The sequence below is a fragment of the Piliocolobus tephrosceles genome, chromosome X (assembly GCF_002776525.5).
Source record: "Piliocolobus tephrosceles isolate RC106 chromosome X, ASM277652v3, whole genome shotgun sequence".
NCBI classification, from domain to species: domain Eukaryota; kingdom Metazoa; phylum Chordata; class Mammalia; order Primates; family Cercopithecidae; genus Piliocolobus; species Piliocolobus tephrosceles.
Window position 1 is genome coordinate 88788470 of NC_045455.1, and position 16791 is coordinate 88805260.

The 16791-nt window shown below is 44.9% G+C and overlaps 1 protein-coding gene across 1 annotated transcript in view; it reads left to right on the top strand.

Annotated features, from left to right (window-relative positions):
- USP12 (ubiquitin specific peptidase 12) overlaps nucleotides 1-13196 on the top strand; it is a 113442-nt gene extending 100246 nt beyond the window's left edge. Inside the window, exon 8 of the mRNA XM_023208713.2 lies at nucleotides 12951-13196. Coding sequence (XP_023064481.1) covers nucleotides 12951-13098 — 148 coding nt within the window. The 3' untranslated portion in view covers nucleotides 13099-13196. The remainder of the gene's footprint in view (nucleotides 1-12950) is intronic.
- Nucleotides 13197-16791: the final 3595 nt, after the last annotated feature.

The window sequence follows — 16791 nt, forward strand, 5'->3', positions numbered from 1 at the left end:
TAGCATGTCTTTGAAAAGTTCAAAGTTTAAATTTGAAAATTGAGAGTCATAGACTCTTAGAGGGTAAAACAGGTATAATACCTTAAAGGTCACTGTTTTTCCTGCTCCTCCTCTTTTCCTGTGTAGTAATTGCTCCTGTAAAATCTGTTTCACAAGTGGTCAGTCAGCCTGCACTTGAGTGCTGGAAGCCGGTTCCGTTCCTGAGTAACTTGAATTGTTACTTATGTTGCCATTATTTTCAGTCCATCCTTCATTCTCCCAGTGTGCTTCTGATCTCAAGGCTGATCGTTGTATCAGGTGGCTTGCAGAGACTTCATCCTTCCTGGGAGCCCTATTCTGGAAGCACTGTTTTTCATTCATGTCTCTGAAAGAGTGTGCCTAGAACAAGCACAGTGACAGGTGAACTATACTGTCAGTTGGGACCTGTGATCGCATTCTCTTCTAAGCATCTGTATCACACACTTCTTACGGAACTTTTAGTAAATGAAATCCTCTATACCTGAAAGTTTTTCATGAACTATTGAAAAGCTGAGAGTCCCTTGCCACAAGCTTTTTTTCATGATTCCCTGTTACCAGTACCTGTGCCTGTTAACATGTCCAGGTTTTTCCCATCTCTCTTCATTCATGTGTTTTCTATAATAACCATGTCTCTGTTCTGTCTGCAGAGCTACTGAAATAACAACCCATTGCTTTTGAGTGATAGCCTGCTATGTGATGGCCCCTGTACTCGGTATTTTATTTCTTTTAATGTTAATGTTAACCACATCTATGAGACAGTGACATCCTCATTTTACAAAAGAAGAATCTACGGTTCTTTAGAGGTTAAGTACCTTTTTAGAGCCACTCAGCTGGAAAGTAGCAGGTCCAGGTTTCAAGTAGGTATAACTCCAGTGTCCAAGCCCTTAACCATGGCTATCCTTACCAAAAGATTTTTTGTTGTGGTGGTAAAATAACCTAAAAATTACTATTTTAGTCATTTTTAAGCGTCCGATTAAGTGACAGTACATTCGTGATGTGCAAATACCACTGCCGTCCATTTCCAGAATTCTTTTCATTGTCCCAAACAGGAACTCTGTACCCATTAAATAGTCATTCCCCGTACTTCTTTCCTTCCCCACGGCCTCTGTGAACCTGCATTCTGCTTTTTATCGTGATGAACTTGCTCTGGGTGCCTCATAGAGGTGGAAGAATCACTATTTGCCCTCTTATACCTTCATCCATTAATGAACATTTGGGTTATTTATACCTTTTGGCAGTTGAGACTAACACTGCTGTGAACATTGGTGTGCGAGTATCTGTGTGAGCCCCAGATTTGGGGTTTTCTGGGTATAGATCTAGGAATTGCTGAAGCATGTGGAATTCTGTGTTGAACTTTCTGAGGAATAGCCATACTGTATTCCACAGCAGCTGTACCGTTTTGCATTTCCACCAGCAATGTACCAGTGTTCCAGTTTTTTTACATTCTTGCTATTATAAAAAAATTCAGAAAATAATAAGCATTGGATATAGATAATATCCTTTGATACATGGAAGTTTTAAGTTTTAAATTTTGATGCAGTCGGTCTCTTCTTTTTCTTTCTCCTTCCCTTCCTTCCCTCCGTCCCTCCCCCTCCCTTCCTCTTTCTCCCTCCTTTTCTCCTTTACTCCCTCCCTCCCTCCCTCCCTCCCTCTACCTCCTTTCCTCCCTCTCTCCCCTCCGCCTTCCCTCCTTCCTCCCCTCCCCCCTTCCTCCCTGCCTCCCTCCCTCTCTTCCTCCCCAGGGTCCCATTCCCACCCAGGCTGGAGTGCAGTAGCACAATCACAGTGGCTCACTACAATCTCAAATTTCTGGGCTCAGGTGCTCCTCCTGCCTCAGCCTCTCAAGTACCTGAGATTATAGGCATGTGCCACCACACCTAGCTCATTCTTAAATATTTTGTAGCGGTGGGGGTCTCACTATGTTACGCAGGCTGCTCTCACCTCCTGGGCTCAAGCAGTCCTCCCACTTCAGCCTCCCAAAGTGCTGGGATTACAGGTGTGATTCTCCTCACCTGGCCTAATTTTTCTTTTGTTGTCTTTGCTTTTGGTATATCTAAGAAAGCATCACCAAATCCAATGTCATGAAACTTTTGCCCTGTGTTTTCTTCTAAGAGTATTATTTTAGCTCTTACATTTAGGTCTTTGATCCATTTTGAGTTAATTTTAGTATGTGATGTAAGGGTCAATTTCATTCTTTTGCATGTTGGTACCCGCTGTTCCCAGCACCACTTACTGAAAAGACTCCTTTTCCCAATGAATGAGGTACCAAAATCAGTTGGCCATGTATGCTAGGGTTTATTTCAGGACTCTCTTTTGTCCCATTTGTCTGTTTATCTGACCTTAGGCAGTACCACTCTGTTTTGATTAATGTAGCTTTATAGTAAGTTTTGAAGCAAGGAAGTATGAGTCTTCCAACTTTGTTCTTTTTCAAGATCATTTTGGCTACTTAAGTCCCTTCGAAGTTTCATGCGAATCTTAGGTTTTTCTGTTTATGCAAAAATTGTCAATGGGATTTTCAAAGATTACATTTAATCTTTAGATTGCTTTGGGTAGTGTTTGACAATAGATTAAATTCTGTGCCTATAATCCCAGGTACTTGAGAGGAAGACTAAATTGACTTCACAATTTTAAGTCTAATCTGTGAACACTGATGTCTTTCCATTTATTTAGGTCTTTAAGTTCTTTGAACAACGTTTTGTTGTTTTTATTGTACAGGTCTGTTGAGTATTTTATTATTGATCTATTATAAATGGGATTATTTTCTTAATTTCCTCTTAGGATTGTTCATTGTATATAGAAATGCAACTGATACTTGCTTGCTGGTTTTGTGTCCTACAACTTTGCTGAATAATTAGCTTTATTAGTTTTTTTTTGGTGTGGAATCTTTAAGGTTTTCTACCTATAAGTTCATGCCATTTGCTAACAGATAATTCTTTGTTTTCAAAATTTTTTTTTTATTTTTTTTATTTTTATTTTTATTTTTTGAGGTGGAGTCTCACTCTGTAGCTCAGGCTGGAGTGCAGTGGCATGATCTCAGCTCGCTGCAACCTTCACCTCCCAGGTTCAAGCGATTCTCCTGCCTCAGCCTCCCGAGTAACTGGGACTACAGACGCTTGCCACCACACCCGTCTAATTTTTGTATTTTTAGTAGAGATGGAGTTTCACCATGTTGGCCAGGCTGGTCTCGAACTCCTGACCTTAGGTGATCCACCCACCTTAGCCTCCCAAAGTGCTGGGATTGCAGACGTGAGCCACCGCGCCTGGCCTGTTTTCAAATTTGGATGACTTTTATTTACTTGTTTTGCCTAATTGCTCTAGCTAGAACTTTCAATATTACATTGAATAGAAGTGGTGGAAGTAGGCATTCTTGCCTTGTTCTTTTAGAGGAGAAGCTTTTAGTCTTTTACCATAGTACGATACTATCTGTGGGTATTTAATACATGGCCTTTATCATGTTTCTATTTCAATTTGGGTGTGGCTTTTTTTAAATCAAGGGTATTGAATTTTGTCAAATTTTCTGTATCAATTGAGATGATCATGTGTTTTCTTATTGTATCAGTGTGATATATTATGCTGTTTCTCATATGTGAAACTATCCTTGTATTCCAGGGATAAATCCACTTAGTTATTGTGCATAATACTTTTAGTATGCTCCTGAATTCAGCTTGCTAGTATTTTTTCCATCAATATTGATCAGAGACTTTGGTCTGTAATTTTTATTTCTTGTAGCGTCTTTGCCCGGCTTTGGTGTCTGGGTAATGCTGGTGTCATAGAATGAGTTAGGAAATGTTCCACCTTCTTCAACATTTTGAAAGAGTTTGAGACTACCCAAAGATTTTAACCAATAATCAGTATTTACGTCCTTACTGTAAGTCATTCGTAAGAAACTTGAAGGCCTAGTTTTTGCCCCTGAGGAATTTGTCATCTGAGAATGAATCAAAGGAAACTGAGGAAAATCAGCTGTATAAATGGACATTTATACCACTCTGCAGGGTAGGTAGAGGAATGCAGGGCAGGAAAGTATTGGTGAAATCGCAGGGATGCAGTCAGATTGCCAGGCCCAAAACGGGAATCTGGGAGTCAAAAACAGTCAAAGGGGCTGGAAATACTAGATATAATAGGAATTAGGTATGATAGGAATTTAAGAAGCTTAACTTACGATACTGTTGGGTAATAGAATTTCTAAGACTGCATCAAATTAATTTTTCCCCTTTCCTTTCCCGAAGGAAAGGCCCTAAATTACTCTTGAGGAATTCTCACTCAGGCAGCCACTGTAGAGCACCGACTCCTGAGAAAAAGATTGTACTCTATTTTATGGTACATCTGTTATAACGCATCTAATTACTGGATCCTTTAAAAATCACCTGTTCTGGCCAGGCGTGGTGGCCCATGCCTGTATTCCCAGCATTTTGGGAGGCCAAGGCAAGAGGATTGCTTAAGCCCAGGAGTTCGAAACCAGCCTGGGCGACATAAAATTATATTCTGTATTCTCTACAGAAATACAAAAAATTAGCCAGGCATGGTGGTGTGCGCCTGTAGTCTCAGCTACTTGGAGACTTGAACCCAGGAGGTTGAGACTGTAGTGAGCTGTGATCACACCACTGCAACCCAGCTTGGGCTACAGAGTGAGACCCTATTTCCAAAAACAAAAACCTGTTCTCGACAATTTGCCATATAATTAAACTGTGATGTAAAACATAACTGAGAAAAGCTCATACCTGCTGCTTGTTTTCCATTAGCCAAACTGTCTTAAGTAGTTCCGCTATACTGATTTGATCAAATCTGGATGATTAGTAGAATGTTTTGATTCCTGAGATCAACCCCTGAAGATTTTAATCCACTGCAGATGAGAAAACTAGTTTTCAGAAGTTCCCCGGTGATTCTGACCAGCTGGGTTTGGGTGATTAGAACTCCCTGGGATGCAGTTCGTCTGGAGTTCTCTAGCGTGTTTCTGTAAGGTCTGTGCCAGGCCACAGTTGATCTGACATGGGGAGAGTTGTCAGAAAACCAAATCATTTCAGGATTGCTCAGGGAAAACTTACACAGTTGGTAGCACTTGCTTTCTCACACAGTGTTTGAAGGGCTGCTGTCTGGGGGATGTTTTGCTTCTAGGGTTGAATTGGCACTGCATTGAAAAGGACAGAGAGCCACATCCTGAGTACAAGGAAGAGCGTTCTGGTTGTTCAGCAGGGAGAGGAACTGACATACTAAGAAATAAAGTATCAAACATACCTCATTAGGCTGTTCGTAGGTGGGGTACTTAACACTGGCTGGAACAAACTTGTCCAACCCATAGCCATGGACTGCAGGCAGCATGTGGCCCAACACAAATTCGTCAGCTTTCTGAAAACATGAGATTTATACATGAACCTTTTAAAACAATTGTAGCTCATCAGCTATTGTTAGTGTATTTTATGTGTGACCCAAGACAATCCTTCCAGCGTGGCCCAGGGACACCAAAATACTGGACACCCCTGGGCTAGAGCGTTGTGCAGGATAACCTTAAGCTTCTTCCCAATTGAGGCAACTAAAACTGGGGGACTTAGCCAAGGTCACTGGTAAATGGCCAAGCTGTGTCTGGGCATATATATATATATATATATATATTTTTTTTTTTTTTTTTTTCCCCGAGACAGAGTCTTGCTCTGTGTCACCCAGGTTGGAATACAGTGTTACAATCTCGGCATACTGCAACCTCCGCCTGCCGGGTTCAAGCAATTCTCCTGCCTCAGCCTCCCCAGTAGCTGGGATTACAGGCCCCTGGCTCATTTTTGTATTTTTAGTAGAGACGGGGTTTTGCCATGTTGGCCAGGCTGGTCTTGAACTCCTGACCACATGATCCACCCGCCTGGGCCTCCCAAAATGCTGGGATTACAGGCGTGAGCCACCGTGCCTGGCGTGGGCCCATATTTTCTATTCCAGGGCTCATATTTAGTTCTGCATCATGCTGTCCTTTGTCCTTTAAAATAGCTGGACCTAGAGTGCTGTAGCACACCATAGGGAGAATTCACATTGCTATTGGCCATCAGGACGGGAAGCATCCCATCACCAGTTCCCGACTAGAACAGAGGTGGGTTGAACAAAACAGCCTGAAGATGAATTTAGAGTGGCAGTCAAGTTTACATCAACTTCAGTTTGAGCAGGTGGGGTGGTATCAAAGTGACATTATTGCTGTTGGATAAGTCTATGTGCATTAATAAAACACTTCCCACCACCTCTCAAAACACCTTCCTTCAAAGATTCAGGCTCTTTAGATTGAGGAACCTCTGAATCGTGACCAGCTTGATAGAAGACTTACATTAAAAAGTGACTGAGATGGTCTATTCACCTTGCAAGACTGTGCTGTCTTTAATCCTCTCCCCATCAATCCTTGAAGTGCACTTGGGTGATTTGTAAGCAAGATGACAGAGAATAAAATGGAATTTTCATACCACTGTATTCGCCATGTCATTACAAAGTCTTCATCCACTGTCAGGCCCAGAAACGAGACAGTAATATACTGTCTGCACAGTTTGAGATGACAGATGCAATGATTGTGTTGTTTTTAAACTAGTTGCTGGAACGTTTTTTTTTTTTTTTCCTGGTAGCTTTTTTCTTCAGTTAGAAACCATTTTCCAAACAATATTCTTAGGCTACAAAAATGAATATTTTTGTGAGTGGACTTTTACTGGATGCTAGTTATTTATAACCTATTGAAGTTTTACATTTAAGAAGAAAAAATGATAGAACGGTAAGGAAAGTAGACAAAATTTCATGTCAATGGAATAGATTTTTATACCATTAGATATAATAGATTATTATTCCATTAGATGTAATGGAAACCTCAGAAAACAGCTACAGGTAAGCATCTGACTTATTTTCCCAATATTACATATGTTTATCATTCCCTAAATCATCAGTTGTTGCATTTTGATTAAATTAGTTTGTTGAACAGATATATTTTTTAATTTTCTGCAAAAACATTCCTAATCATGAACACAAAGTAGGGGCATCGCAGTGTCTGGATTTCTGCACATTATTTATACTCTGTATTGTACTACATGTTAAACTACTGATTAGAACGGATTTGAAATTACATTAATTTACCTTACTGCATGTGAAGTTACAAATCGAGATGAGGTTTAGGATCCTGTGCCACAGTGTGCAGGGGTGGGGAGATGTGTACTTGTAAAAGATAGGCTTGGGTGTGGAGCAGGGTTTGGAAGGTGACAAGCCTTAGCCATGGAAGGGAATCCTAGGGGAGGATCCCTAGGCTTCCCTAGCTTGCACAGCTAGGTAGATGGAAAAGGCTTTTGCTGAGAATCCAGGAAGAGAACCAGCTTTGGGGGCATGAGTGTTTCATGGTACGGATGTACCACAGCTTACCAGCATTCGCTTTTAATAAACTGACCTTGCCTAGCAGTTTGGGGAGCTGTAATGGAATGAGAATAATTGGAATTCCCATACCCAGGGTATACCTATTAGCCTGTCCCACATCCCACGTGTGCAAAACTTAGTTATGAGGATTTGAGATTAGGTAGAGTTGAAATGGCTATTAGGATTCTTAATTAGACTGTTTTTGGTGTGCTCACAAACTGTGTTATAAAGTCTACAGTGATTCTGAGGCATTTGATACCTGGGGACACACTGGTAAAACCAAACTAACAGCCTCATGTTGAAGAGGGCTGGTGCGTGACTACTGAAATTTCTGCCAGAAACTAGTTGCGTCTGTATCATTTGATCTAGCATAAACCATTTCCTTTTCACCTATGGAAAGACACATCTTGAAGACCCTTGAAAGGGTAAGGACAAGAAGAAGAAAATGCATTTGCTGGGCAATTTGCACGTTTGGATAGTTTTGTGAAGTGAACTGACTGCTAGATAGGTAAAAGCCAGCCTAATTGCAAGTGGAATTGACCCAGGACCTGGATGTTGCTATCTGTGATAGATGCAGATGTTTCAGGCAAACAGGAGGTAGGATGACTCAAGTGCAGCCTTTCAGCCTTCTCTGGTGTGATAGCCCCTTGGGGTTAAGTTTGCTACCAGGCTCTCTAAGGGAATTCTGTCATCAGAGTTATCTGTGGCAGTGTCACTTTCTCTGATACAGGTCTATTGGCCTTCTTCCCAGCACCAATCTAGATCTGGACTGGTAATCACTTGTTGACCATAAGGTGTTTTTATTATTATTGTTGTTATTATTGCTGTTGTGTTTTTGAGGCAGAGTGTCACTCTCTCGCCCAGGCTGGACTACAGTGGCACAATCATGGCTTATTGCAGCGTTGACCTTCAGGGCTCAAGCAATTCTCCCACCTTAGCCTCCTGAGTAGCTAGGGCTACAGGCACCCGCCTCCATACCCGGTTGATTATTTTATTTTTTTGTAGAGACAGGGTTTCACTTTGTTGCCCAGGCTGGTCTTGAACTCCCGGGCTCAGCAATCCGCCCGCCTTGGCCTCCCAAAGTGCTGGGATTACAGGCGTGAGCCACCGCGCCTGGCTCATCATGTTTATTGCCATCCCCTTTGTTATACTGGATTTCATTTTTTTTTTTTCCTTAGAGACAGGGACTTGCTCTTTCGCCCAGGCTGCAGTGCAGTGGTGTGATCATGGTTCAATGCAACCTCAAATTCCTAAGCTCAAGGGATCATCCTGCCTCTCAGCCTCCTGAGTAGCTGGAACTACAGACACCATGATGCCCGGCTAATTTTTAAATTTTTTTTGTAGAGATGAGGTCTTGCTATGTTGCCCCGATGGGTCTCAAACTCCTGGCCTCAAGTGATCCTTCAGCCTCAGCCTCCCAAAGCGCTGGGATTACAGGTGTGAGCCACAGTGCTGGGCCATGCCTTCTCCTTTGTATGTTGAGCTAAGCATACACATTTTAAGTAGGCAGTGAGCCAGCTCTTCACAGCCTCATGACCTTGAACAAGTTGCATAGCCCTCCCAAGCCCACGTTTCCCATTTGTAAAATGGCTAAAGTAATGACACCATCTTGTAAGATGTGAAACTCAACCGAGAAACTTAACATCACACAGTTCATGGCAATAGTTCCCCAAATAGTGTCATCTAGAGACATGCTAAAACCCAGCTCTAATCTCCCACATATTTATTGAACATGTGTTATGTGAAGAGTATCGTATCTGTTGTTGCAAGGAGTGTAAAGATGCCTAAGGCAATTTCCATTCTCATGGAGCTTTCCAATGCAGAAGAGGAGTTTTTGTTGTTAAAGGCTGACAAAATCTGTAAAATGTCCTTTGGGTTCAGAGAAAGGAGTTACCAGAGGCAGCCTGCTGTGGTTAAGAGTGCAGGTTCTAGAGGCAGGCCACCCTCACGCCCCAGCCCCACTCCGGGTGTTATCCTGGGCGCCCGCGCCTCAGTGTCCTTATCTATGAAACGGCGTTATGGATGCTTTCTTAGCTCAGTGTTAGGATTCCGTGAGGGAGCATTTAATTGAAAGTGCTCTGTAAATGTTAGTAATTATCTGTTTATTCAGCACGTATTTATTGAGTGCCTACTGCATTCAGTTACCAAGAAAGTTGAGTGAGATTTTGTATGTGCAGTTTGGTGAAGGAAACACAAATCAGTAATGAGTTGCATCGATACAGATTGTTGAGAGCCATAATGGGAGCATAAATAAGAGGATGCATCCAGCCTGGGCGACAGAGCAAGACTCCGTCTCAAAAAAAAAAAAAAAAAAAAAAAAAAAGATGATGCAGGAACACCGGGAAAATGCATCTAAATCAGATTGCTGGGCGGAAAAGGCCTCAAGGGAAATAGCACATGAACCGAGCTTCCAAGAAGTCAGGGTTATTTAGTTCAAAGAGAGGGTGGAGGCGGGTGGCATTCAGAGTTTCGAGAAAACTCCACGAGAAGGCATGGTGGCACACAGAAGCATCACACGTGCTGGAAGTACAGGGTTCGTGTGGCTACAGTACACTAGGCAACATGAGGCGAGAAAAGGAGGATTCTAATCCCCAAGGGCCCTTTTTATCCAGGTAAGGAGTCTGGATTTTCCTAAAATGGACATAGGGAACTTTTGAGGAATGTTAATGACTGATTTCTCAGAATGACATTTTGGTAAGGTCATTGCAGTGGCAGCAGAGGAGGTAGATTGGAGAGGAGAGCCCGACTGGAAGAGAAAGACCCCTGAGAAGGTAGTAGGTATCCCATTGAGAAGGGACAGGAGCCTGGACAAGGTGAAGGCACCGGGGATGGAGGTTTGGGACTCCAGGTTCTGAGGGTAATTAGGGCGTGGTGGAGAGTTTGCCATGGAAGTAAGCAGGAGGGAGTCTGCTCTTAGCCCAAAAGTTGATGTTCTGCAGGGCTCTGTTCTACGCAGTCTGCTGTCTTTAGACTCTTCTGAAACAACCTTGTCCACTCCCATGGCTTCAGTTACCATCGGATGACAGTGCCTACCAAACCTTTATTTCTAGCCCAGATCTCCCAGGTCCCAGGCCTGTATCTCCAGCCGTGTCCCCTGGCAGTTTTACCCAGTTATGACACAGACACCCCAGACTCAACTTGCTCTACCCACTTCCTGCCCCAACACTGACCTTCCTGCAGCTTCCCTCACCCTGCACGGTACCATCATCCACCCATGTGCACTTGCCATTGGCTGGAAAGCTTCCTCCAGTCCTTCATCTTCCTCCTGCACAGACATTCAGCAAGTTCTGTTAGTAGGACTGGCTCTGCAAACTCTCCGGAACCTGTCTTACCTCTCATCCATTGCTTGGGCGAGGCTAATCACCTGGGCCTCCTGCTCAGCCTCTCTGCCTGCAGGCGTGGCCTATGCAAACACACTCCCTGACAGTGAAATTTGAGGGGTCTTTTTAAAGTGTTCACATTTAGTAAATAGATGCTGAAAGAACTCTCTGGCTTAAGACACTACAGTGACTCCATGTTCCTCTAGGCAAAATCCATTTTCTTTAACCAGGTCCCTGAGAGCTCAGTTCCTAAACACCTCTGTCACTCTGTTTCTCCGTCTGTCTCTGTCTCGTCTCTCACACACATACCCTCACCTTCTCCACAATCTGGGCGTCCCAGACTCAGTCCCTGGAATGCACTGTGCAGTGAGCCCTCTCCCTGCTAAACCATGTGCACGTGCCATTTCTCCCTCCTGGAACACTCCCACCCCGCCCCAACTTCTTACTTTGAAAACCCAGCCAGGCCGGGCGCGGTGGCTCACGCCTGTAATCCCAGCACTTTGGGAGGCCGAGGCGGGCGGATCACGAGGTCAGGAGATCGAGACCATCCTGGCTAACACGGTGAAACCCCGTCTCTACTAAAAATACAAGAAAATTAGCCGGGCGTGGTGGCGGCGCCTGTAGTCCCAGCTACTCGGGAGGCTGAGGCAGGAGAATGGCGGGAACCCGGGAGGCGGAGCTTGCAGTGAGCCGAGATCGCGCCACTGCACTCCAGCCTGGGCCACAGAGCGAGACTCCGTCTCAAAAAAAAAAAAAAAAAAAAAGCCCAGCCATCCTTCAGGTTTCAGCTTATGTCGCCACCTCAGGAAGTCTTTCCCGAGTCCCTCCTGAGTGTTTCCTTGGCCCCGTCCCTTCCTCCCTCACAGCACCTCCACACTGAGATGTGACTGCCCGCTGACCCGGCTGCCAGCTCACGGCCCCACACCACCACCAGCAGACAGCCTCCCTACCTCGGTGGATTCCACATGGGGAGGGCAGGGCTGTAAGCGATGTGTGCATGTGTCTATGTGTGCATGTGGACATGTCGGCATGTGTCTAAGGAACAGCAAATGAATACATGAACGAGTGGGTAACTGGACTTCCTCATTTCTGGCCTGGGTGACCGGTTAATAGCACCTGCGCTTAGAGAACAGGGGAGGATGAATTCCTGTTGGGAAATGGTAATGTTCGATCTTGAACTTGCTGAGCTCCTGCTGGACTGAGCCCCTGGAAGGCAATGTGCGTGAGCCCTCTCCCCACGAAACACGTGCGCGTGTCATTTCTCCTGCCTGGAGCACTCCCACCCCACCCCAACGTCTTCGTTTCAAAACGCAGCCATCCTTCAGGGTTCAGCTTATGTCTCAAGCGTCAGCTTATCTCCTGCTGGAGATGCCCAGCAGGTGGTTAGACATGTGGAGCAAGAACTCAGGGAGGGCAGCGCTACCCATGGGCTTGGGAGTCATCAGTGTGGCATTGCTATTTGAAACCATTAATTTAGAAGAGGAAGTGTGTGTGGATTAAGGGGGCCCTGATGGTGTTCTGGGGAACACGGAGGAGGTACAAGTAGGAAACCCACAAGGCAGACAGGAAAGGCGGCAGGGAGAGACCTGGAAGAGAGAGCAGCCCACAGGGTCAGATGCTGGACAGCCACGCACGATAACGATAAAAACATGTCCCTTGGGTTTGACGATGAGGTCACAGTTGATCTGGGGGTGGGGATGCGAAGTGCAAGCTAGATGGCAGAGATGTGACTGCGTGGGCAAGAGGAGGTGGAGGGCTGGGCTGACCACTCCTTCCAGGAGCTGCCTGGGGAGGTGAGGAGGGAGCAAGTGAAGGGAGGGAAGGCAGGGAGATGCAGCCCTTTGCACATTCCATGTTTGTAGGGTCTGGTATTTAAATTTTATTTTACAGTCCCTGTTATTGCTTTTTCTCCCTGGTGTGGTAGAAACATCTCATTAGAGATAATTTAGAACACACAAGATACAAAGAAAAAAAAATGCAACTGTAATTAACACAACTCAGCCAGCCAGTGCTGACATGTTGGTAAATTTCCCTCCAGTGTGTGTGTGTCTGGGTGTCCCCAGCCCTCCGTCCTGATGAAAGCACCAGACCCTGTGACATGTGCATAGAAAGGGCTCAAACCCGTCCCACTCTGGGGAAGTCTGGCCCTACTGTCAGCACCTCCTTCTCCTGTACACGTTATCTCTGTGGATTCTTGCTGGTTGATGATGAGGTGATGAGGTTTCCTCCTAATCACTTTTTTGTTTTCCTTTTCAGATTTTCTAAAATTTGCTGCCTTTTCAAAATCACTTTTGAGTGGAGGAAACGCAAGACTTCTTACTTGCCTTCCTCCCATCCGTCCTGTGTGTTCCAGCCACGTAGCAGTGAGCCACTCCCTCCTAATCAGCCCAAGGAAGCCCTCTGACTCCCAAAGCCACTGTGCTTTTTTCCCTCATACATGGAGGGTTGCTCGAGGAGAATACATTAAGTAAATGCATGACTATATCCCTGTGTCATTAGAATCCATCTTAATGGGTGTATGATTTTCCATACATTGGATGTTTATTTGGTGGACGTATGAGTCCATTTTCTATTCCTGATAATGCCTGAAAGGGGTAATTTGTAAGAAATGAAATTTGTTTCTTGCGGGTCTGGAGGCTGGGAACTCCAAGGTCAAGGGGGTACCTCTGGTGAGAACCTTCTTGCTGGCAGGGACTCTGAAGTCCTGAGGCGGTAGAGGGCACCACCTGGTGAGGGGCACTTACTTGGTGGGGGGCTGTGCGTGCTCACATCCTAGCTCAGGTCGCTCTTCCTCTTCTTATCAAGCCACCAGTCCCACTGCTGTGGTAACCCATTAACCCATTAACCCATGAATGGATTAACCCTTTCATGAGGGCAGAGCTCTCATGGTCTGATCACCTCTTAAAAGGCCCCACCTCTCAATACTACCACATTGGGGAGTAACTTGCAACCTGAATTTTGGAGGGGAAAATGTATAAACCATAGCCAAGGGCTATGGCTTATTCCATATACATCCATATATATATATATGATGGATACATATATATGTGTGTGTGTGTGTATATATACCCATCACCCGTGCGGTATACACTGCACCATATTTGTGGTCTTTTATCCCTCACCCCCCTCCCACTCTTCCCCACAAGTCCCCAGAGTCCATTGTATCATTCTTATGCCTTTGTGTCCTCATAGCTTAGCTCCCACATATCAGTGAGAACACAGAATGTTTGGTTTTCCCTTCTTGAGTTACTTCACTTAGAATAATAGTCTCCAATCTCATCCATATATATCCATATATATATCCATATATATATCCATATATATATATATATATGTATATGAGATGGAGTACTACTTAGCCATAAAAAGGAATGAATTAACAGCATTTGCAGTGACCTGGATGAGATTGGAGACTATTACTCTAAGTGAAGTAACTCAGGAAGGGAAAACCAAACGTCCTATGTTCTCACTGATATGTGGGAGCTAAGCTATGAGGACGCAAAGGCATAAGAATGACACAATGGACTATGGGGACTTTGGGGGAAGGGTGAGAGGGGGGCGAGGGATAAAAGACTACAAATATGGTGCAGTGTATACTGCTTAGGTGATGGGTGCACCAAAATCCCACAAATCACCACTAAAGAACTTACTCATGTAACCAGATACCACCTGTACCCCAATAACTTATGGAAAAATAAAAATAAATATTTAAAAGAAAAAAATTAAAGCATGATGATTCATAGGACATCTAGACTGCATCTTGAAATTAGGAACTGGGATTGTGAACAGAAACCATTTTTCCACATCATACTGCTGCCTAAAAAACTAAAATTTAATGGTGTGTAACCATTTTACTATGTTCATAAATGTTCTGGTTCAAGACACAGCAGGAACAGCTTGCCTCTGCTCCCCAGTATCCATGGCCCTGAGTAAGAAGACTTGAAGGCTGGGATCAGCTGATAGCTAGGGTCCAGGTCATCTGAAGGTTGATGTGGACTGTCAGCTGGGATCTCGTCCGAGCTGTTGGCTAGACTGCCTATACCTGTGGTCTCACACGTACCTCTCCATGTGGTCTGTCCACATGGGATAACTTGGGCTTCCTCACGGTATGGCGGCTGGAATCCTGCACGAGCAAGGCAGAAATGCAAGGCACTTTTATGATCTCCCCTCCGAAGTCACAGAGCATTACATCTGTCGCAGTAGGTTGGTCAAGGCAGCCCCAAAGTTCTGCCCAGACCCAAGGGAAGTGGACAAGTAATGCCATGACATGGTGGAAGGGATGTCAGGGTCACTGCAAGAACAGGTGGCCTGGAAGAAAGATTGCTGCTGCCACACTCAGTGCCACATTTCTTCTCTGGTTGACCTCGTGGAGGAGACCTGTCATCTAAAGAGCACGTGAGAATATTTATTTAGTAAAAGCTTTTCGGGCATATCTGTTACAGAAAAGGCCAAGACAGAATGCACTGAGGAAAGAAGTAAACACCGGGGAAGGGATTCCAGGCTCTGGAGGTGCCACCAGTCAAAGGTGTTGGGAGCAGGCTTAGATGCTGGCCTTGGTCATATTGCGTAAGGATTTTTCACAGTCACATGCCATTATTCTACCTGCAGGTAAGTGTCTCTGGGTCTGATGCTGCAATGGGCACAGAAAATAGAAGCAGGGAAAGGGTGTAGTAAGCAACACACACACACACACACATACATGCATGCATGCACAAGTGAGCACTGCAGCTTTTCTAGACAGAACTCTGGGTTCTAGACAGAAAGCCCTTGCCTGTGGCTTTCACCATAAGCGCTTGAATGTGGGCCCAGCAGGTTAGGGATGCATGAGAGTCAGTAAAGAAAGTATGGTTTGGAAGCAGGATCTGTCATCTTTTGGTGTCAAAGTATCAGAGGTGTCAAAGTTGGCTGATTCAATAGAATCACCCAACATATTAGTTGCTGAAGTTACAAATCAGTGCATTACCAAAGAGACATGGATGTAGTGCTCCAGTAAAATCTTTTTAACTTAAGATATAAAAGCCTGGGTGCAGTGGCTCACGCTTGTAATCCCAGCACTTTGGGAGGCTGAGGTGGGCAGCTCACGAGATCAGGAGTTTGAGACCAGCTTGGAAAACACAGTGAAACGCCGTCTCTATGAAAAATACAAAAATTAGCCAGGCATGGTGGTGGGCGCCTGTAATCCCAGCTACTCTGGAGGCTGAAGCAAGAGAATTGCTTGAACCCGGGAGGCAGAGGTTGCGGTGAGCCGAGATCGCACCACTGCACTCCAGCCTGGGCGACAGAGGAGACTTTGTCTCAAAAAAAAAAAAAGATATACAAGAGAGAAACCAAGCACATGGGTAGATATTTGAAAATAAAACAGAATTATCCATGAGCCTTCTATTGTGTTTAAAAGAAAAAAAAGTCAGCTTCCTTGAAAGAGTGTCATATTCAGGGCACATATTTAAAAGAAGAAGGTCATTCATTCATTGACTCATTGAATAAATATTTGTTGGGCACCTAATTTGTGCTCAGCATTATTGCAGGCAGTAAGGAAGGGAATGAGATACCTGCCCTCGTGGAACTGACCTACTGGGGCAAATGACAGATTTACCAGGTGGTGTCGTAGGTATGAAGGGAATGAACAAGGCCACGTGCTAGGATGGCCATGCTGGGGAGGCCTGTTATAGACTGGGTGGCCAGGGAAGGCCTCTCTGAAGAGGGAACCCTTGGCTGGGGCTTGCAGGATGAGAAGGCGTGGGTGTGCCGGAGCTGGGCAGGGATTGTCCTGGATACAGGGGTGCAAATGCACAAGCCCTGAGGCGGGAATGAGTTGGAGGCGGAGAGACCCCGAGGCGGGGGTGAGTTGGAGGCGGAGAGGCCCCGAGGCGGGGGTGAGTTGGAGGCAGAGAGGCCCCTGAGGTGGGGGTGAGTTGGAGGTGGAGAATGCGGCTTCATTGGGAATCCCGAACACGAGCCGCTTTGCTTCTGCGACTTCAACATCGCGAGTTTTTTCTCGAATGCAAAATTGAATAGTCATTGGGTGAGTTTGTTTTTTAAGTGACTTAAAAATTATTACATCTGTTTTGTGTGCACGCCACAGAAAATTTGATGAAAG